The 23,080-nt window shown below is 38.7% G+C and overlaps 1 protein-coding gene and 1 long non-coding RNA gene across 2 annotated transcripts in view; one reads left to right on the forward strand and one right to left on the reverse strand.

Annotated features, from left to right (window-relative positions):
• Positions 1-2,952: 2,952 nt before the first annotated feature.
• Positions 2,953-16,687, reverse strand: C3H2orf69 (chromosome 3 C2orf69 homolog). Its single transcript, XM_002712374.5, has 2 exons — positions 16,206-16,687; positions 2,953-6,291 (listed from the first exon to the last, which is right to left on the reverse strand). Exons 1-2 carry the CDS (start codon positions 16,548-16,550, stop codon positions 5,470-5,472), a joined length of 1,167 nt encoding a protein of 388 aa, XP_002712420.2. The 5' UTR covers positions 16,551-16,687; the 3' UTR covers positions 2,953-5,469.
• Positions 16,688-16,807: 120 nt separating this feature from the next.
• The window catches only part of LOC103348812 (uncharacterized), a 48,974-nt gene continuing 42,701 nt past the window's right edge, over positions 16,808-23,080 (forward strand). The window contains exon 1 of the long non-coding RNA XR_517115.4: positions 16,808-17,010. This is a non-coding gene — a long non-coding RNA (uncharacterized lncRNA). The remainder of the gene's footprint in view (positions 17,011-23,080) is intronic.

Here is a 23,080-nt window from a genome sequence, read left to right on the forward strand (position 1 = left end):
TGTGTGTGTATTTACATATATATATATATAAAAATATGTATTTAACTTTTAATGAGCTTTGTTTTTCTCTTAACCAGTAAGAGAATCAGGGTAAAGTTCAAATCCAGAGTCACATAAGAACAAGTATACTTGGAAGTGAAATGGATTGCAATTTGCCCATTTTATTTTCACTTAATTTAATAAGGAAGCAAACTGGGTGACCTTAAGCAAACTAAATAACCTGTTTAATAAACTGTTTTACTAATTTTTAAAATAGTTGATCTATACTGTACTTCCTAGGGTTGCTATAAAAAATGCAGCTAATTCAAGGGTAGGTAACACAGTTGATGACTGCTAGTTACTCCATTTCTAGTCCCTTCTTACTGAAAGATTTGAAGTAACTCCTGCTGCACTATTAAATTACTACATTTAGGAATAGGTGTTTGGTTGCTGGTTGAGACACTGGTGCCTGACATCAGAGTACCTAAGTTCAACAGCCTGCTCCAGCTCATGATTCCAGCTTCTTGCTAATGCAGACTGTGGAAGGTAGCAAGGATGGCTCAAGTAATTGGGTTCTTGCCACCAGTGTGGAAGACCTAGATTGAGTTCCCAGCTTCTAACTTTCCCAGCCTAGTCTCTCCATTATGGGTATTTAGAATGACCCAGCAGTTAGAGGGCTTGCTCTGTCACTTTGCCTTTCAAATAAAAAAAATGTAAAATTAAATTACATTATTTAGAAAGCTGGAACTGGGAGGTTTTAAAGTTACTTTCCTGGTCATAATTGTAATGTTAGGGTCTGTTTATTTTAAATACATACTATTAATCTTTTTTGTCTGCTGAGTGAAGACCAAATGATATGTTTGCTTGTACTGTGTAAAATAACAGATTGTTAGTTGCAGCTTCTCAATTTTATTGTTGAAAAGATTTTGGAAACCACTTCATCAACCCAGATTGAATAGGTTGGTGTCCAGGCTTGCACAACTGTGAGTGACAGAAATGGGGATTACAGTTGAAGTTATTAGATCAGAAATTCTTCAATTTTTTTTTCCTTTATGTGCAGCACATCTCACAGATGCTTCTGAATACATAGCTCTTCTGTGGCTTAATAGTCTGGGGGCTTGACCCAACACAGAAAAGGAATTATTTCCTTCTTCCAGCAAATCACCTCACTACACTGCTTGCTATACAGACAAGGCTTCAAAGTAAAATTAATGAATACAAGTGGACATCAGTGTAATACAAAAATGGAATGTCACCCACAAAGAATGAGGCAGAGGAATATGTACTAGCATAGGATTTTCCCAATGTTATTACATGAAAAATAGGCTTGAAATTGGGCTGCCATTTGTTTAACAGGATGTGCTGTGTGTAAACATTTATATGCATATGCACAGAATTATATCTACAACAATACACGAGAAACCACTCATAGTGGTTGCCTCTAAAAGACTGAATAGCTAGGTGGGACAACTGGAATTTGCTATTTTTTTTTTATTGGAAGTTTCTTTCACATTAGTTGTTCAAAGTAATTTTCAAAATACTACGTATGGAGGGGGCCGGCGCCGTGGCTCACTTGGTTAATCTCCACCTGCGGCGCCGGCATCCTATATGGGCGCTGAGTTCTAGTCCTAGTTGCTCCTCTTCCAGTCCAGCTCTCTGCTGTGGCCTGGGAGTGCAGTGGAAGATGGCCCAAGTGCTTGGGCCCCTGCATTCGCATGGGAGACCAGGAGGAAGCACCTGGCTCCTGGCTTCAGATTGACATAGCTCTGGGTGTAGCAGCCATTTGGGGGGTGCATCAACTGAAAACCTTTCTCTCTCTCTCTCTCTCTCTGTAACTCTACCTGTCAAATAAATGGAAAAAAAAAACAACAGAAAAACCACGTGTGGAGAGTAATTATTAGCATTTCAAATTAGCAGTATTTATCTTGGTACATGAATACACTAGAATTATTTTTATTCAGGAGTCAATTTTAAACTTCTCAATTTCATGAAATATCAAAACAAGCAAAACAAAATGAATAAGGCTTGTATCCTTCATCCATTTGAACAACAGCTATATGAACATTTGGGAAGAACTTTAGTTAATAAGCCTTGCTCTCACCTATAAAAAGTTGCTAACAGACACTGAGGCTGAATTTAAAGAGTTGACCAAAAAAATACACAGGAAACTGGATGGCAGGTCTGATGGAATTGGAGCTGTGCTGTATGACTCCTTTCCCCACTGCTAAAAAGCAGAAGGAACTAACGTAGATTGGCAGTCACTTACACAGCTCCTGTGTTACCTTTCTCTTGTTTTGAGCACATAAGCTTAGGTGTCTTAAATACACCTAAGTTATATCCCGTTGTTGTTTTTTTTTTTTTTGTTTTTTTTTTTTTTAACAAAAACCAGGTTCACTAAATGGGATACTAAAAAGACCATTTTAAGTCATTGCCTGCCTCTTCAACCAAGAGCTTGCTAGGCCTCTGCCTTTTTAGAGAAACTCGAGTTTACAGATGAGGTCAGTCAACATCACATCCTCTGTTGCATATCTTAAAGGAGCTTAAATTTATGAATACCTCTTTTTGCTTCATATTTTACTTGAACCTTTAATCCATTACATATTTCATATTAATTAACATGCTGGGACTTTGTGCTGTACTGTCATGGTCTAAACCATGACAGGTACTGAGAGGTACTGAGATGCTACATGAATGAAGTAAAGAATAGATCACAGGACATTCTCCTTAAGAGCTAAAGAAATGCAGATACCTGAGTTCTCTAAGAAATTCAGCAGAATAAAAAGGATATAATGCAAATTCTATGGAGCAATTTAAAAGAGAAAAGAAATGAATTCATTTGGGAAAAAAAAAAACATGTAAAGTAACAAAAACATATGGACACCCAAACTGACAACATGGACACAAATCGCTTCCTTTCAAATAATGAGCTGAACTTTTTAACACTGCTAATAATATAAAACACATCCAAACAAATGTGGATTATTACTTTTAATACAATTATACATTCATGCTTTGGGGGTAACAACTTTCACAGCATTTGTAAGACTACTTTTCTCAACTGACTCACAACAAAGGCACAATTCAAAAGGATACACTAACAATTACAGTAACAATTTTAAACAAAGGTGGAGAAAGGACCAGTTTGAAATGTTAAGACTGAAAACATCTGAGTATTGATCAACTTGATATATATATATTTTTTATTTTTTTTTCCAGAAAATAATTTTACTTTCCCTTGTTTTCTTATTTTGAGATGATGGAAGTTCTGTATTCTCAGTGAGTTATTCTTAATATCCATTCAACATACAAAAATTGTAATTAAGCATTCACAGGACTGGATAGCTGAAGCACCCAGATTTTTAAATACCTGAAAATTTTTAAATGAATGTCCTCTGAAAGTCCTGCCTTTTCATTTGTTAATTCTATGAAAATAAATGTCCTTCCTTCCCCACTCCATAGAACAGTCAGTAACTCAGCTATTTTACATTAGAAAAAAGAACTTAACCTAGGATTATTAAATTGAAAAAAAGCCATCCAATCATAGTGCTTTGAAGGTACAATATGCTAAAATCAGGCTGACTTGATAGAAATATTTGGTCTCAAAAGAAACAGCAGGTATTTAAAGAAACTGAAGTAATACAAAACTATTTTATCTTAAAAAATACACTTCTGTAGTGTATAAAATTATTAAAACACCAAAAAGATTTTTAAGCATTTGGTAAGAATCTTATGAATCTCTGAATACTTGGAATGTATGTATAGAGTCATTAAGTGTAATTCTGAGAAGAAACCAAGAAGTTAACATTTTTGTTTTATGTTGTTTTGTAAATATAGGTCCTCTGGATTAAAAGTAAGCCTCAGTGTATTTTTTCTCAGTCCTAAAGCAGCATGTTACTTCCCTGCTTAGTTACCTCATGACTTGCAAAAGCTAATTATTAATAAACAACAAAAAAGTGACTGGTCACCTTTTATTGTAAACATACTACTGTTTCAAAGTAGGCTGAAATTCATTAGATCTTGGTTTCTCAAAATGTATTTATCTAGGTCAAGAAAAACGGGCAGAAGGAAACTTCCCCCAAATTATGTAGCAGTGTTAAGCAAATTCAGTTTTTGAGCCAAAACTAAATCATTTGTGTCTTCAAACTTTCCCTTATAACTTTTCTTATAGCAATATAATTTTGCATTTTGGCCAAAGAGAGCTATTTTCTTTTGGCAGACAAAATCATGCTTCTAGAGGAACATTGATTTAGGTCTGTGGAATCTGTCTCCTTTTCAATGGAGCACTAACAAATACAGCATTATATATTTACTTTACCAAAGTTGATCTCTTTCAAAAGATTGATATAATGAAAAATCTGAAATCTGCTCTGTAGTATATTTTTATCCAATATACATAATTATGCTCAATTTAAACCAGTTTTTCCAAAACAACTGGTTTTTGGCCAAGATTCAAGAAACCCCAAACTGTCTTATCCAAAATAATAAATTAAAAATTGTCAATTAAAAATTAAGCCATGGGGTCAGCAGCTGGCCTAGAGGTTAAGTCACTGATTGAGATATCTGTATCCCACATTGGAGTACCTGGGTTCAGTGCCTGGCTCCAGCTCCCACTTCTTCTTTCTACCAATTTAAACGCTGAGAGGCAGTGGTGGTGGCCCAAAAAATTGGGTTCTTGCCACCCACATGGGACACCCAGACCGAGTTCTGGGCTCGCAGCATCAGCCTGGTCTGGTTGCAGCAGCCCCACGCTTTTGGGTAGTGAGCCAGTGATAGGAGCTCTTTCCCTGTCTCTCAAATAAATATTTAAAAAGAAAAATTAAGCCACAGTACTGAGGTGTAATATTAAAAAAAAAAAAACCTTTACACTATTGCACATTCTTAGATATTTGTAATCAAATATATTTTGACTCTCAAGAAGAAAAAAACACAAAACACTTGGTGACACATTAAGACTGTGTCTTGAGTTAGGTAACGCAAGAGGCAGAATAGTTAATTCCAAAATGATGGGAAACTGTGCTTTGCTTTGTTTGAAGAGAAAGGAAATATTCTTAAGTTTCTGAGCTAATACTGTTTTAATGTCATCAAAATTAGCTGAAAGCGTTACTCAGAAAATCAACTAATTCCAACACAATGTTAGTTATCTTTTCAAGGGACTATTTAATAACTTTGTTTTATATTTCCTCAAAGGATTATCACAAACCACTTTTTTAGATTTCAAATTAACTAATTCTAACCCAATCCAAATTTAAAACTGCTCACATTCACAAGCAAAGAATACTATTGCACATAACACTCATATTTTAGGAATGTGTGCTTACCCCATCCCCAAAATGACAATGTACCTATTATCATTATCTGATTCAATGCATCTATATATTATATCTCATCTGAATCAATGCACTTATGAATTATATCTCATTATCTGAATTTTTAACACTGAAAGTGCTTATGTTCTTCCACTAAGTTGAGTACATGAGTGTACTCGAAGTCTCAAAATACTTCATGAACCCTAAAGTGATTTTCTATGGAAGGAGTTTCCTTTGCAAAATGAATTTGGCTAGTCACCTGCATACCAAAATCCTCAAGTATCTGAACAAATTTCTTGTGCTCTTTTCCAATCCAGGATCTCATGGGATCACGTACTTGGTAAGGTGTTACATGGGTGTGAACAATAATCCCTGTTTGTGCAAATTCTTTCAAGACTTCTGGATAAGTAACCCAAGTATTGCTTCCTCCAGAGTGACCACCATCCAACCAGTACATCATTCTTATGCTTCTGATGAAAGTATCTATATTCTTGTCTTTCTTGGCTTCTTTCAATTCAAAAAGCAACTGATTCAGAACAACACAACCTTTACTGAATCCAATCAAAGTAAAAGATGCACCATTTAGTGAAGGTGGATGAAAACTCATGGCAGACTCATCAAATTTTTCACAGGTCCTCTCTGTTTCTCCCTGGCAGCCATTAGTAGTAGTAGAACTGGATCTACAGTTAGATGTTTTGGAGTCCTTCTTCCAAACATTCACATTCTTCGATAATAAACTGTTATGACTTAAGTTAAAAGCATTAACTAATAAAGAATAGAGGTGTTTAAAAGCTCCAAAGTCAGTATTGTGTTCTGGAGCACCAAACATGTTGCTTTTCACAAAATTGTCATAGCAGCTGAATTTGTGCAAATGCATTCGGGAACATTTTATTACCCAAATGTAACTATTGGGGAATCGGTGGGCTAAAATGGTGGCAACATTTTCTAGACTCCAGTTTTCCCACTGGTAGTTCTCAGGATGATGAGTCATAATTTCATGATAATTCTGAAAGGCAAGAAAAATGAAACAGGCATTAAGTACACATTTACATAAAACTATTTCCACAAAATACCTTCACAATTTTATTGTAGGGAAACTTAGGGTGCTACTATGACCTATGGTTAAAGCACTAGAAATAAAAACTATAAATCTGTCATTATTTTATCAGATTTTAAAGAAATCACTTCTTTAGTTTAAGCCTCAAATCCAGCAACAGACAGGGTAAGACATCCACACAGAATAGTAAGAATTTTAAAAATAAAACAATCTGCAAAGATTATATATAGTCTTTTAAAAATGCTGTTTAGTATAAATATGATCAACTTTCCTATCAAGTGAAAATATAAATTTGGTTCATCAGACTTGTTGCCAAACAGAATTTTAAAATATTTCCCTTTTATTAAGCTGCCGTCCTGCTCTACTCCCTTTTAGATTCCTTCAGCAACCTGAACACTTTGATTTCAGTTTTAGTATTACAAACTAAAGCTACAATGAACAATATAGAAAAATCTTTGTATGCAATTGTGATTACATCTTTAAATGTAAACTCCTAGAAGTAGAATAACTAGGCCAAAGACTATTCATTATTTAATGGTAATGATATTTAATATAATACTGCCTTCAACAGAGCTATGTCTAAATTCTGTTAAATTTCATAGACAATAGGATAACATTGAAATATGGACTTACTGAAAATTAGAATAAAGTTGAAATTGTGTTCATTTATTAGCCATCTGGATTTCCACTCTCATCCAACTATATCCTTTGCCTTTTTGTATTTGGATCTTATTTATGGTAAAGAATTATATATATATATATATACACACACACACATACACATACATATATGTAAACTTTTTGTTTCGGTTCTAGGGCATACAAATTTTGTTGTTTTCATTTTTATCCATACTGCATTTTTTTAAAGGAACAATTCATTCAAATTTATGCTATCAAATTTACTGGATACTTCCTGATTGAGCAGGGAACAGGACAAATTAAATCTCTGCCCACATGAAGCTTACAATCTAGTGCAGAGATAAACAATAACTCTAGAAGTAAACACAGCAGCATTGTCCAACAGAAATATGAATCATACATAGAAGTTGTTAGGAGCTGCATTTAAGAAGTAAAATTTGAACAACTGAAACTATTTTAATAATATATTGAGCCCAATTGCCATTTTAATGGCTAATCAGTATAAAAAGTTACTGGGAGATTATTACATTCCTTTTTTCTTACTAAGTCTTTGAAATCCAGTGAGTGTTTTACACTTACAGCACAGCTCAATTTGGATGCTAAATCTTCATCGGAAATACTTGATCTGAATTTAGATTTCGTAAAATTTGCAGTTGAAAAAGCAGATTCGCATACCCAAGTTGTTCCAAATATACTAAGTTTTCCAGGAACTGAATTGAGTATCATTTTTAAAATTTAAATTGACTGAAATTAAATAGAATTAAAAATTGAGTTCCTCAGTTACGCTCACAACATTGCAAGTAGCCAATAGCACAAGTAGCTATTTTACTGGACAGTATAAAACATGAGATGGTTTTCAGTGCAAGCAGGGGAAGGGAGTGTAAGGTTTTGGAGAGGATGGGGAATTAGTATTTTAACATATAATGGTCAGGAAAGCCTTCTCCAATAAGGTGATAGTGAATACTGATGAAGGAATCAAGGAGTGAATCACGAATATGGAGGCAGAAGAAACTGCAACTGTAAAAGGCTCTCAGGTAGAAGCACACTAGACACCACCACAATGTAACAATGAGGCCAGTGAGGCTCTGGTGAAGTGAGCAGAAGCAAAGTGACCACCACCAGGGCAAAGAGATCACTGAGGACAGGAAGGCGCTATTAACTCTATAAGACACTATGAGGACTGCAGCTTTTGTCCTGAAAAGGGATGGAGCAGAGGGCTGACAAGATCTGTTCTGAGAGGATTACTCTGGCTCCTTGTAGGAAAGAGCAACAACAAAGGAGAGGACTGGTAAAAGGGAAGTGAAATACAATCCTGGTGATAGAAGAAGGTAGCTTAAACCAGGGTGGCAGTAAAGTGAGGTGCTAAGAAGCGGTCACATTCTGAACGTATGATGGAAGTAGATTAGCTGATGGATTGGATGCAGACTGTGAAAAAAAAGAAAAATGAATTTTCCTTGTTTCAAACAATTTACAGTATGTATCAGCTTTGCATGTATCTCTCTTTGACCTAGCAATTCCACTTCTAGGAATTTTATCTGATAGAGCTGCATATATGCATAGATAAATATGTATAAGGATATTTATTTTTGCTTCAGAAGAATGAGGCAGCTCTACAGGGATTCATATGTGTTGTAAAATAAGAACTAAAAAACTCTGTATGCTATGGTACCATATATGTATTTTTAAAAAATTGCATAAGCATAGAATGTCTAGAAATATACACACATACATATTAGTGACAATGGTAGCCTCAGGCAAGGGAAATGGGAGGGAACCTGGAGAGTATGGGGTAGATGAAAACTTACTTTTCAAAAATAGAAAAATTATCCACAAAACCACCAATTAGGAATCATCATTAGAGTGTTGGTGTCTAGCAGTACAGTTTTCTTTACATAAATATATATATATGTAAGTATTATATAAAGAACACTGTCCAAGAGGCAACAATAAGTTTATATGTACTTTTCACTTAATGTTACAGGCATGATTCCATAGTAGTATAGATTTGCATTCATTTCAGATATCAGTAAGATTAATACCAATTTAATTCCTACAAGTATACAAGAGTGCTTATTTTTCCTCATCCTTACAAATCCTTAATGTTAATGACCATTTGCACTTTTAAAAATCTTTGCTCCTATGATAAAATGATGTCTTACTTTTAATTTACATGCTGTTTCCTAATTAGCTTGAGCATTTTTTGTTTACTGGTGATTTGCATCTTTCTTTTAATTCTCTGTTCATGTTCTTTGATAATTTCCCCACTATGAAGCCCAATTCCTTACAGGTGTATTTCATTGGCATTAGAGGCTTGTCAGATTTTTTTTGTTAAATGACTATACCCAGAAGGTCCTCATTTGACTTTATGTGGAGCTGTTGCCTCTGCACATCCAGAATTTACACAAAATTATCCTAAAATCAGAGGCTTAACTCTTGAAGGGCTCATCTAAATCTTTTTTATACTTAAGAAACCTAATGTCTTTCTTTATATTAGTTATTTAGTTAATGAGCCAAAATGAACCCAGATTTTATGACTCTTAGTTTAGTTTCTACCACAATAGAAGATGCTCTAAACTCTAAGAATTTGGTGTTACCCTTAATTAGCCCATTAAATGATGGGGGGAGGAAGTGCTTATAACCAAAAAACTGTATTCTAAATGTAAAAATGAAATTGTTACTGTTGTGTCAAAGCCCAGATCTGAGTACTTCCATATTCTAAAAAGAGGCACCAAAGAGTCTTACAGGATTAGCCAAAACTTGTTCTGCACTATTATCCATGGCCAATCTACAGAAAAAACTTGACCCACACTATGATCCATGGCCAATCTACAGAAAAAGTGCAAGACTGCCAGAGAAGACTAAAGCTGTAACACACATACTATCCCTTCAAAGGACAATGGGTGAAGGCCTTGCTTCTGCTCAGCGAGGCAGGCAACAGTGCAATCTCCTGGAGATTAAGCAGCGCTACTCCTGTGAGGTGAGATGCTTGCTTGACCTGTAAAAATTTACAGGCCCACACTGTACAAAGGATTTCTAGGGAAATGTTACATATGTCATCAAGAGTTTGGAAACATTCACAATAAAGATTTAAGCTAGGTGGTCTACTCTTAAGAGTGGAGCACTGAGAGCCATTTTGGGGTATGAAATGCATTTTCATCAAAAATGGGGCAAAAAAAGATATCTTCTCTGAGCATAAAGTAGACATCCCAAGTAAGCAGGTTAGCATGACCAGAACAGCATTTGGCCTAAAAGGAGTTGCCAGATACAGCATGCGAAGCCCTGAGATTCATGACTCGTCCAAATTATTTAGAGTATGGTACAAATAAAAGTACACACACAAACATACAAATGACATATCCATAAATATAATAGTACTTGGTAATAAAAAGGAACAAAATTAAGGATGAATTTCAAAACCATTATTCTAAGCATAAGAAGCCTAACACAAAAGTCTACAAACTATATGATTCCAAATTAATGAAATTCCGGATGAGGCAAAACTATAATGAAACAAAGCAGGTCAGCAGTTGCCTGGGAAAAAAGTTGACTGCAAAGGGGCACAGGCACAAGGGTGCTTTTTAGGTTGCTGCTCTATAACATGATTGTAGTGGTTACACTTGTCAAAATTCATCAAATTAAACCCCCACACTTGCGCCAGTGCTGTGGTGTAGCAGGTAAAGCCGCTGCCTGCAGTGCTGGCATCCCATTTGGTACTGGTTTGAGACTCGGCTGCTCCTTTTCCAGTCCTGCTCTCTGCTGTGGCCTGGGAAAACAGTAGAAGATGGCCCAAGTCCTTGGGCCCCTGCACCCCCGTGGGAGACCCAAAAGAAGCTCCTGGCTCCAGATTGGTGCAGCACTGGCCATTGCAGCCATCTGGGGAGTGAAACAGCGGATGGAGGACCTCTCTCTCTTTCTGCCTCTCTATAACTCTGCCTTTCAAATGAATAAATAAAATATTTTTTAAAAATAAATAAACTACCACACTTTGAAAAAAGAGTTGTGTGTAATTCCATTCCCTTCAAAAAGTAAAATAACTCCAAATTAGAAAGCATCTACATAAAAATATTCCTGATCCCTCTCCGAAATCACTGATGGATAAGACAAATATGAAGTGCTACCTAAAGAAATAAGAATCTCAAGTTTTCCTGTCATTAAAATGATAAAAGTTGGGGCAGGCATTCTGCCCTAGCAGGTTAAACTGTCTGCAATGCTGGCATCCCATATGGGCGCCAGTCCCAGCTGCTCCACTTTGGATCCAGCTGCCTACTAATGTGCCTGGAAATGTGGCGGAAGATGGACCAAATTATTGGGCCCCTGCACCCACATGGGAGACCCAGAAGATGCTCCAGGCTCCTGGCTTTGGCCTGGCTCAGCCCCAGCCGTTATGACCAATTAGGGAAGTGAACCAGTGGATGAATAGAAGATATCTCTCTGTCTCTCCTCCTCTTTATTTAACTCTGCCTTTCAAAAATAAAAGATAAAGGGCAAGACAAGTATAGAGTTAAAAAGCAAAGGATAACAACAAAAGATAACTACACAAAAGGAATATTGAGAAAGTAATAGTAATTAGAGTTAAAATTATATGGACAACCATTCCACTTAATGACAAATAATGAATTAGTGTCAAGAGGAGGCAAGGCTGCTAATGTTGTTATTATTATTATTTTTTTTTTTTGACAGATAGAGTTAGACAGTGAGAGAGAGAGAGAGACAGAGGGAAAGGTCTTTCTTCCATTGGTTCACAACCCAAATGGCCGCTAAGGCTGGCGTGCTGCGCCGATCTGAAGCCAGGAGCCAGGTGCTTCCTCCTGGTCTCCCATGCGGGTGCAGGAGCCCAAGCACTTGGGACATCCTCCACTGCCCTCCTGGGCCACAGCAGAGAGCTGGAGTGGAAGAGGAGCAGCTCGGACTAGAACCCGGCGCCCATATGGAATGCCGGTGCCACAGGCAGAGGATTAACCAAGTGAGCCACGGGTGCCGGCCCCTGCTAATGTTCTTTCAAAGTTCTGTTTGGCCCTCATCTGTCCAATATTCATTCAAATAGAAAATACAAATATTAAAAAAATTTACTTAATCTACATGGTAGAAATAACCATTCCCAAAAAATCAACATAGTAGATAAACAGGTGGCATATAATAGATAAACTTTCATAAGGGTAAGTATTAGGTTCTAAAGAATCAGGTGCAAAAATACTTATAAGGAAATCTGACTAGCATTTTATATAATGCCAGTCAACACATATTAAGTACTTCACACACTGTTCAACTATGTAAGAGGGCAGTTCAAAATGTTCAGGGAAAATGGAATTAGAAGCATTGAAATCCATGCATATATGAGTCTTCTACATTTTCCTATGGACCCTTGAATTACCTTTGTATATGCATTCATGCAACAATTAGCATGAACACTTACTATGTGCCAATCATGAAGCTTCAGATGTATCAGTGCATGAACAGACAGGAGCTTACATTCCGACATTTTAGTGGCAGAAAACAAAGCCAAGAATGAAGCATAACTAATATAGTAAATGATATGGTTAAAAATAAAGGAAAAAAGTTGACAGGGAGCCTGTGTATGCATGTGATTATTAAGGGAGACTCTTGTGCAGACCTGAGAGAAGTAAGATAATAAAACTACAAATATCTACAGGAAGGCTGTTTGGGTAGTATGTGCAAATCTGTTTTAAAACTTTTTTTTAAATCATTTTATTTGAAAGGCAGAGAGACAGAGATCTCTCATTTGCTAGTTCATTCCACAATAGCTGGTGTGAGGCCAGGCTGAAGCCAGGAGCTGAGAACTCAACTTGAGTTTCCCACGTGGATGGCAGGGACTAAACTACTTGCACAACCATCACCTATTGCCTCCCAGGGTGAACATTAGCAGGCAGCTGGAATTAGGAATACAGTTAGGACTTGAACCCAGGCACTTCAATATGGGACACTATATGCATCCCAACTGGTGCCTTACACCTACACCAAAAGCCTGCCTTGTATCTGCAAATCTTCTGAAGTCAAGTGTGCCTGACTTATTTGAGCAACACCAAGATGGCCAGTGAGGCTGGACCAGAGTACAACAGAAAAAAGGAGACAAAGTCAGAGAGGTAACAGGATGTGGCAAATGTAGATGGCGAATGCCTTTCAGGCCCTCTTAAGGACTCTGGCTCTGACTCTGAGTGACACAGGAAGCTACTGGAGTTTTACATGTGGTATGGCATGATTTGATTTATACTTTTAAATAATTATTCTGATCATTTTAGATTCACTGAAGCCAGTGGAGTTTTTGATGGATTAGCTGTGAAGTGTGAAGGAGTGGCCAAAGGTATGACTTGACTTGAGCAACTGAAAAGGCAGTTTCCATGAACTGACAGAAGGAAAACTGCATAGGGATAACAATCCAGAGGATTTTAGATCTACTAAATATTCTAAAGGAAATAACTGTGCATATAACTGGTGCATGTGAAGTTTGGGAATACACTTAGGATAGATAAACAAATGTTAAGGGCTGTCAGGATATGGGGTAGTAAGCAAAGTCAAGAGATTGAAACAGATCACAGAGTGAAGGTAGAGGAAAAAGTTCAAGAATGTAATGCTAGGGGAAGCCAGTAATTGAAAAAGTCACTAGAAAGACAAGACGGAATCCGAACCTTTTGAGTATTCACATATTTAATTCCCATTGATACTCTAAATAAGCTATTACTCCCATTTTATAGTTGAGGTAGCTGCAATAAAGAGAAATATAACAACTGGCCAGAGATTTCATAGCTAAAAGTACAGAATCAGGGTTCAAACTTAAGCAATCTGGCCTCAAAGCCTCCTGATGTATTTTGTTCTATTTCTTCTCTAAAAGACCTAGGGTTTTTAAGAGTACTTCATTGGGCGGTGCCACGGCTCACTAGGCTAATCCTCTGCCTGCGGCACTGGCACATTGGGTTCTAGTCCTGGCTGGGGTGCCAGTTCTGTCCCGGTTGCTCCTCTTCCAGTCCAGCTCTCTGCTGTGGCCCGGGAAGCCACTGGAGGATGGCCCAAGTGCTTGGGCCCTGCACTCCCATGGGAGACCAGGAGGAAGCACCTGGCTCCTGGCTTTGGATCGTGCGCAGCGCCGGCCTTAGCAGCCATTTGGGGGGTGAACCAACGGAAGGAAGACCTTTCTCCCTGTCTCTCTCTCACTGTCTAACTCTGTCAAAAAAATAAAAATAAAAAAGTACTTCATATTCTGCATAAATCAACAGCATATCACTGTCCTAAAATGTAATAAATTCAAGAGCTCCTTAAAGCATTAGATGATCTAGGATCAAAAGGAGGTAATACAGGCTAAGTATCCCTTATCCAAAATGCTTGGGACTAATGTGTTTTGGAGTTTGGAATATTTGCATACACATAATGAGCTATCTTAGAGATGTGACCCAAGTCTAAAATATAATTCATTTATATTTCATATATATTTTATATACACAGAATGAGAATCATTTTGATAAAACATTGTTAATAATTTTGTATATGAAACAAAGTTTCATGATGTAGAATTTTCCACTGTGGTGTTACATTGGCCCTCAAAAAGTTCTGGGTTTATAGCATTTTGGTTTCAGATGCTCAATAAATGCTCTGGAATGCTCATTCTAAGGAATGCTCATCCTGGACTCAAAAAATAGGTAGAACATTATCGACTTCATCCAGAGACTTGTATCTGGCTGACTTTAAAAACACTTAGCTGCTGCTCAACAAATGTTACCAGCAGCAGGCATTGGCCAAATGGGTATGCTGTCTGTACCTCACATCAGAGTTCATGTGTTAGATTCCCTGCTCGGGCTCTTGGTTCCAGCATCCTTCCATCTGCTGCTGATGCAGACTCTAGGAGGCCCCAAGTGATGGCTCAAGTAGTTTGTTCCCTGCCACCCAAGTGGGAGACCTGGATAGAGTTCCTGGCTCTTGGCTCGTGCCCAGTCCCAGTCCTAACTATCGTAGGCATTTAGGGGAGTGACTCAGAAGACGGGAGAGCCTGGTATCTTTCTCTATCTCTCAAAAAAAAAAAAAAAAAAAAAAAGGAAAAAAGTTGTCATTACTATCATAATCGTTATTACATTATTACAGACATGCCTGTCATAGTCGATCCATAAATTCCCCAAAGTTATGGTCAGAAATTCTACACGCTGTTTTCCTAAGGTGAGCACAAGGGTACCAATGAAGTAATTAAGTTTCTTCCTTCAACCTAAGCACTATTTTTTTTTCATAGTTTTTATTAGCAGGCAACTAGGCCAGTTACTTTAAGTACAAGAAAAAACACAATATATTTATATTATTTGACCCTGTGAATTTATCATTTTAAAGCATCAACTTCAAAAACAGTAAACGAATATCGTTTCATGGGTAAGAAACACACCTAGCTACGTTCCAGTTTTAGCTTTAGTGCTAACTGAACTTCCTGTGACGACTGAAATGTTCTAAGTGCTGTCCAATACAGTACGCACAGCCATTTGCAGCTACTGAGCACTTAAAACGAAGCTAGTATGACTGAGAAACCAGGCTTTTAGTTTTATTTAGTTTTAATTCATTTAGATAGTCACATATGGTTAATGGTTACTGTATCAGACAATGCAGTCTTAGATTAAGAACCAGCTTCCGGGACAACCACTACCATGGAAATATGCCTGCAGCTATTAAATTGATAATAAAGAAAATCACACACAAAAACAAAGGTACAGAATTTGGGTGAGCATCAAAATATTGACAAGTTTAGTAATAACTGCCCCTTTTGTCCCACCTCCATTTTTTTTTTAGGGTTACAGAATAGCATACCTTTGCAATGGGTTTTTTTGTTGACTTTGCTTTTTAATCACGATCAGCATTTTCTGGACGCTACATGCTAAGTTAATTTAAAAGCCATTTCTCTATCCCCAGTCCAAAACACACACACGCAGTTCACTTAAAAGACCAAGCTACGGAACGAGTACGCATTGTATGCCTCATTCCCTGTCTCAAATCCCAGCCCCCGGAAGCCTGGACAGCTGGCCCCAAGCCGTGCCCGGACACTTTCCTCTCGGGGTTCTATGGGGAAAGAGTCAGGGCTTGGGATCTGGTGGAGGAACCGACAGGGCCACCGCCGTGAGCTGCACGGGTAGCTATGTCCAGGCGAGGCAAGGGACCGGCAGCAACCACAAGGGAAAGACCTAATGGAAGCGCACACGCACAAGTGGAGGGAACAGGTGCCCAGGCAGGCCTCGGGTTACCTGCACATCCCCGGGGAAGTAGAGGACGTGATGCTGGGGCGGCGGCTGCGGCTCCTCCTTCGCCGGGTCCCCTGGGAGGCCCCGCCGCTCCCGTCCCTCCCCCGCAGGCGCCAGCAGGAGCAGCTCATTGCTGCGCTGCGGCTCCGCTCCTGGCACCGTGGACAGCTGCAGGCACTGCCGGCGGCGCCCCTCGGCGGCCGGGGAGCATCGCGCGCCGCCGCCGCCGCCGCCGCTGCCGCCCGAGTTCATGGTTCCGGCCTGAGAGCAGGACGAGGCGTCTCCGATCCCGAGCTGCGGCAGCAAGAGCAGCAGCGGCGGCGACCGCAGGAGTCGTAACCCCCACATGGGTCGCCGCCGCCAGAGCGGTCCGGAGGCGGGGGTCCTGAGGGAGGGACTTCGGCGGCCCGGCCAACGGTCGGCGGGAGCGGCCCGGGCGGGAGCCGGCGCGGGGGCGACGGCGGCGTCAGAGGCCGACGTCCGCGCGCAGCGTGCGTCAAGGGAGGGCGGTGCGCGAAACTGGGCTCGGGTTCCCGGAGAGGGCGATGGGGGGGCGTGGCCCGGGGGAGGACGTTTGTGATTGGTGGGTTCTACTGCGACCGGGAAGTTCGAACGGAAGTCTGGGGAAAAGCCGGGGAAGAGCAGAGGAAGAAGAAACGGTGGAGAGCATGACTTCCAGCGCGAACTGGCGGCGGTTGTAGCGCATGCGCACCGGCGGGGGCGACGGGACGGTTGCTGCCCAATAGTCGGCAGCTGTGTAGAGTTTTGAGTAGACACTGCTGCTTGTTCCGAGAGATTAACCTTTCAGGTGAGGTTTATTTATTCCGAGTCTTAAAAAAGTCCCCAAGATGTAAGAATGATTCTACCCTGAAGAGAAGGCGGTGGGAAGGCTGCATTCCTTGGTTGAGGGGACTCTGTTCTCCTGCCCTGAGTTTCCTGAGGAGAACGGGGCAGCTACAGAAGCGTCCTACTCCGGGAGGAATTTGTGGTTAGACGGGGACTCTCCTCCCTCTCAGCCTGGTAGCAGGCAGCGGGGCTCAGGGCCTGCGACCGAAAGGGAACTCGGCCTCATTAGTTGACGCATGTTCTGCGAGGGGTGGTTGCAGCCAGGGGCGTTTGTTATTTTAGGGTTTTCAAGAGCCACTTTGAGCAGTCCAGTCTTTCTGTCTCACACCTTATTCTTGCAGTCAGCCGGTTCTGTAGGAAGATGTGTCAGAATGTATCCTGGAGACAGGGAAGGGGGGAATCTAGTATTTTAAATATTATGTGAGGCAAGGGACTGGAAGAGTGTCTGGAAATTATCGAGGATTACAAAAATTACACTAAGTAAACATTTTATATACAGCTATTCTGTTTATGCATGTGTGTGTGTTTAAGCAAACATGCCATTTTCTTTGCTCCACACAGGAACACAAATGAGCAAATGATAAAATATAATTTTCTTACATATACAGTTACTGGTTTCACAGAGATAAGATGTAATGTGCTAATGTTCTCTAAATAATTGGATTCCATTTGACATCATAGTATTGTAAGTAACCAAGAATTATTCAATTACAGTTACTAAGCAGTATTAGTAATTACAAAGAAATGTAGTTTGGGGCTGGCATTGTGGCATGGTGAGTTAACCACTGCCTGCAATGCCAGCATCCCACATGGGTGCTGGTTGGAGTCCTGGCTGCTTCACTTCCTATCCAGCTCCCTGCGGATGTGCCTGGGAAACAGTGGAGGATGGCCCAAGTGCTTGGGGCCCTGCACCCACATGGGAGACCTGGAAGAAGCTTCTGGTTCCTAGCTTGGGCCTGGTCCAGTCCTGACTGTTGTGGCCAATGGGGAGCAAAGCAGAGGATGGAAGATCTCTTTCTCTGTCTCTCTCTAACTCTGACTTTCAAATAAATAAATAAATCTTTTAAAAAAATAGAATTTGATTATATAACCATAGTTAAGCAGCCAGCCTTCATTCTGTTTTGCAAATTGCATACATGTTACTTTCCCTCTTTAGAGGATTCCTGATACATAACCTAAAAATCCAGACACATGCATATATTGCAAATGCAGTTTTTGATTTTTGTAGTCTGGTTTTTTAGGTTGACTTTTAAGTAAAATCTATCTCTGTTGAAAGGAATGCAAGCTCTTGTGTAATGCAAAGAAAACTATAGCAAATACTAAATACAAAGTTTTCTCAATATCTCTAAGGAAATTGAAGTCTTTCAGAAATGCCCATAAAGATTCAAAAGGGTACAGAAATAGACTAAAGAAAGCACACTTTTCTCCCCCCAATGAGGGATTTGTACAACCCTACAAAAGACACTTGGAAAGAGAGTCACAGCTCAAATCAGTTAAGGTGTTTATATCATTCATTGGAAGTCACTGACACTGTACTTCCTTTTTATAGATCTCTTGATATCATGGTGACATCTGTTTTCTTTGTCTAGCCCCTCTTCCTTACAGGAGAACAATTTTGTGAAGTACCGCTTTTCTAATAACCCTGGACACGATGACCCAGCACTTCACCTTCCACACCCCCCACCCCATCCAATTTTATTCTCTTTCAGAGCTGGACTTTCCATCCTAGCAAGAGGTCTTACATGTATAAAGTTACTGTAACTGGTGGTCTAAGTTTCCCCCTCTTTTCTGATAGTCCTGTAAGGTGATGAGAAATATTGTTATGCTGTTCAATATAATATAATATTTTGCAAAATTAGAAGGAATCATAGAAAGGCTAATTTACATTTGGAAGAACAGCATTAAAAGACAAAAGCTCCAGAATCTACAGAGGCTTTATGTGTATCACTAAAAGTATAATTTATTATATATATTACAATAGGGGGTAGGAAAGACTGGTGGACCATATTTATTTTCTCAATAAAAATACTCAGTTGGACAAGTCATATTTCAAAAAGGCAGTCACCGTTCACTATCAGTCAGTTGTAAAATTAATGGTAATAATCCTTCACCTAAATAAAAAACTTTTGATGTTTCAAAGGATACCAGTAAAAAGTGAAATGACAGTTCACAGGATGAGAGAAAATATTTGAAAATCACGTATCTGATAATGGACTTATAAAAAAGTATAAAGGATTATTACCATTTTATAAAAAGACAACCCAATTTTTTTAATGAACAAAGGATCTGAATAGAAAAAAAAAGACATACAAATGTACAATAAGCTCATGAGATAATGATCATCATGATTAGCCACTAAGGAAATACAAATTAGAATCAAAAGAGGAGGCTGGTGTTTTGACACAGCAGGTTAAGCTGCTGCCTATGATGCCAGCATCCCATTTGAATGCTGATTCTAGTTCCTGCTGCTCCACTTCCTTTCCAGCTCCCTGATTATGAACCTAAGAAGGCAGTGTTTAGACCCCTGCCACCCATGTGGAAGATCAGTATCCAGTTCCAGGCTCCTGGCTTTCTCCTGGCCCAACCTTAGCCTTGCAGCCGTTTGGGAAAAGGAAGTGCAGTGTCAGTGACTTCCAGTAAATGATATACAACTCAACTGATTTGAGCTGTGACTCTCTCTCCAAGTATCTCTTGTAGGGTTGTACAAATCCCTCATTGTGGGGAAAAAAGTGTGTTTTCTTTAGTCTGTTTCTGTACCCTTTTGAATCTTTATGGGCAAAGGATGGGAGATTCTCTTTCTCTCTCTGCCTCCATCTCTATCTCTCTCTCCAATTGTCATTCCTTCTCTGTAACTACCTTTCATAAAAAAATGAAATCTTTTAAAAAAATCACAAGAGATACTACATCATATTTGCTAAGAGGGTTATAGTTTAAAAAAAAAAAAACAACAAATGTTGACAATGATGTGGAGAAGTAGGAATCCTCATGTGTTGCTAGAAAGAATGGCATACCTGCTTTACAAAACAGTTTTTCAAGATGCTAAACATGGGTTTACCACGTGATCCATCAGTTCCACTCCTACCTGTATATTCAAGAGAAATGAAAGCTTATCTACACAGCAAGCTGTTCACAAATGTTCATAGTATCATTATTCAAAGTAACCAAAAAGTGAAAACAATCTAAATTTCCATAAACTAACAAATTGATAAATGTGATGAAATTATGCAATGTAATATCATTCAGTAATATAAGAAATGAAGTACTGATACATGCTAACACATGGATGAACCTTGAAAGTACACTAAGTGAGAGAAGCTAGCCATATATTGTAGGAGAGGTCCAGAATAGCTTATCTATAGAAAAATAAAGTAGATTAATAATTGCATAAAACTGGCATTGTATGAGACTAACCATAACATTTACCCTGAAAGAATTAGGGAGCCACTTAAGAATTTTAAGTAGGAAAACTCAAGGTTAGTTTTATAGCACTATGGAGAAGAAACTGAAGGAGGGGAAAATGTGCAAGGGAACCCAGTTAGACATATTTCTGTACTACATATGTGTGTGTATGTATATATATATATATTTATATATATGTATGTGTATATATAATATGAAGAGGAGGGAATATATATAGAAATAATTATCTATATATGTATCATATATATCATCTATTGAAATAACATGGTACAGCAAATTAACCTACTGGCCTATAATAATAGCATTTATGTTGCTCTTGAGTCTGCTAGTTACCTGGGCTGATATGCTAATTTGAGCCAGCCTCAGCTGATGTTGATTGATGTCTGTATTCCTCTAGACTAATGGCTGGGGGATGGCTCCTCTATGATAGCTTCAATTGCATATCTGGGGACTGGCTATTAACTAAGGCAACAGGGTTGACAAGGCTAAGTATCTCTTATCATCCAGGAGACTAGACTAGGCTTTTTGTCATGGTGACAGGGCCTAAGAAAGTGAGCAAAAGTAAGGCCTAGACAATGGAACTTGCACAATATTATTTCTAGCACATTCAAGTTGTCATGGGCAGGAAACAAATCCAGCCTAATTCAAGGGGTGGGGAAATAGATTCCAGCATTTAATGGAGAAAACTGCAAATTCACAAAGGACAGTGATATAGAGAGGGGTGAAATACAGCTATTTTTATAATCAACCATAGTCCACCCTCTGACCACAATTACTCATATCAAATGAATAAATAAATCTTAAAAAAAAAAAAGAATAAGGAAGACACCATGAACCCTTCCACAAAGGAACACAATGAAATTTCAATATTAGAATGTGAAGATGAAGAGATGGAGAAAATGCCAGAAATAGAATTCAAAAATTTAATAATAGGATTACTCAAAAGCAATTAAAAGCAAATCCACACACTAAAGAAAACCATACATGACATGAGTGGAAATGTTTCCCCTGAAATTGAAGCTTTAAAGAGAAATCCAAATGAAATATTGAAATGGAGAATTCAATAGATCAAATAAAAAAATGTGATGGAAAGCCTTAACAGCAGACTTGGCAAGGCAGAAGAAAGAATATCAAAACTAGAAGACAAATCTTTGGAAATACTAGAATCAGACCAAAAAAAAAAAAAAAAAAAAAAAAAAAAGAAGAAGAAGAAAATAGAAAAGTTAAAAACAATGTTGGAGATTTATGGACTACAAGGCCTATTTAGTGAACTAATTACAGAAAACTGCCCCAATTTGGAGAAACAAAAGGATATCCAAGTAGAGGAAACACATAGGACTTCTAACATACATGCCCAGAGAAGATCTTCATCACAACACTTTGTAGTCAAGCTTTCCACAGTAAAACATAAGATTCTAAAATGTGCACAAGAGAAATGCCGGATTATTTTCAGAGGACCTCCAATTAGATTCAGGGCTGACTTCTCATCAGAAACCCTATAGACTAGAAGGGAATGGTAAGATATAGTCTAAGACTTCAGGAAAAAAAAAAAACAAAACTGTCAACCCAAAATACTGTACCTTGCAAAGCTCTCATTTATGAATGAAGGTGGAATAAAGACTTTCCCTAACAAACAAATTGAAAGAATTTTTCACCACTCATCTAGTCTTAAAAAAGATGCTTAAGTATGTGCTACACATAGAAACACAGAAACATGCTCATCATTATGAAAGAAGGTGAAGACAAAAAAATCTCCCAGTAGAAGTACAAGAGAAATCCAACATAAACAGGGATATTTATGAAAAAATGGCAGGGCCAAATTTTTACTTTTCAGCAGTCACCTTGAATGTAAATGGCCTCAACTCTCCAGTTAAAAGATATGGGCTGCCTGAATGGATTAAAAAATGAGACCCATCTATTTGCTGCCTACAGGAAATGCATCTCACCAACAAAGATGCATGCAGACTGAAAGTGAAAGTGAAAGGATGGAAAAAAAAAAAATTCCATGCTAAGGGAGACCGAAAAAGGGCAGGTGTTACCATCATAATATCAGACAAAATAGAATTTAAAATAAAAACTGTTAAAAGAGACAAGGGCACTATGTAATGATTAAGGGACCAATTTGACAGGATATTGTGACTATAGTTAATAAATATGCACCCAATCACAGGACACCTGGCTATTTAAAAGAAATGTTAATAGATCTAAAGAGAGATGTAGACTCCAATGTAATAATAATGGGGGAGGCATTGTAGCACAGCTGGTGAAAGCCCTGGCCTGAAGTGCCAGCATCCCATATGGGCACCGGTTCTAGTCCTGGCTGTTCCTGCTTTCTATTATGGCCTGGAAAGGCAGTAGAAGATGGCCCAATTCTTTGGGCCCCTGCACCCACGTGGGAGACCCAGAAGAAGCTCCTGGTTCCTGGCTTCAGATGGGTGCCGCTGCAGCTGTAGCGGCCATCTGGGGGGTTAACCAATGGAAGGAAGACCTTTCTCTCTGTCTCTCTCTCTCTCTGTCTATAACTCTGTCAAAAAATATAGTAATGGGGGCTTCAACACCCCACTTTCATCAGTAGACAGATCTACTAGACAGAAAATCAGCAAACAACAAAG

Source organism: Oryctolagus cuniculus, chromosome 3, assembly GCF_964237555.1.
Source record: "Oryctolagus cuniculus chromosome 3, mOryCun1.1, whole genome shotgun sequence".
Classification (NCBI taxonomy): domain Eukaryota; kingdom Metazoa; phylum Chordata; class Mammalia; order Lagomorpha; family Leporidae; genus Oryctolagus; species Oryctolagus cuniculus.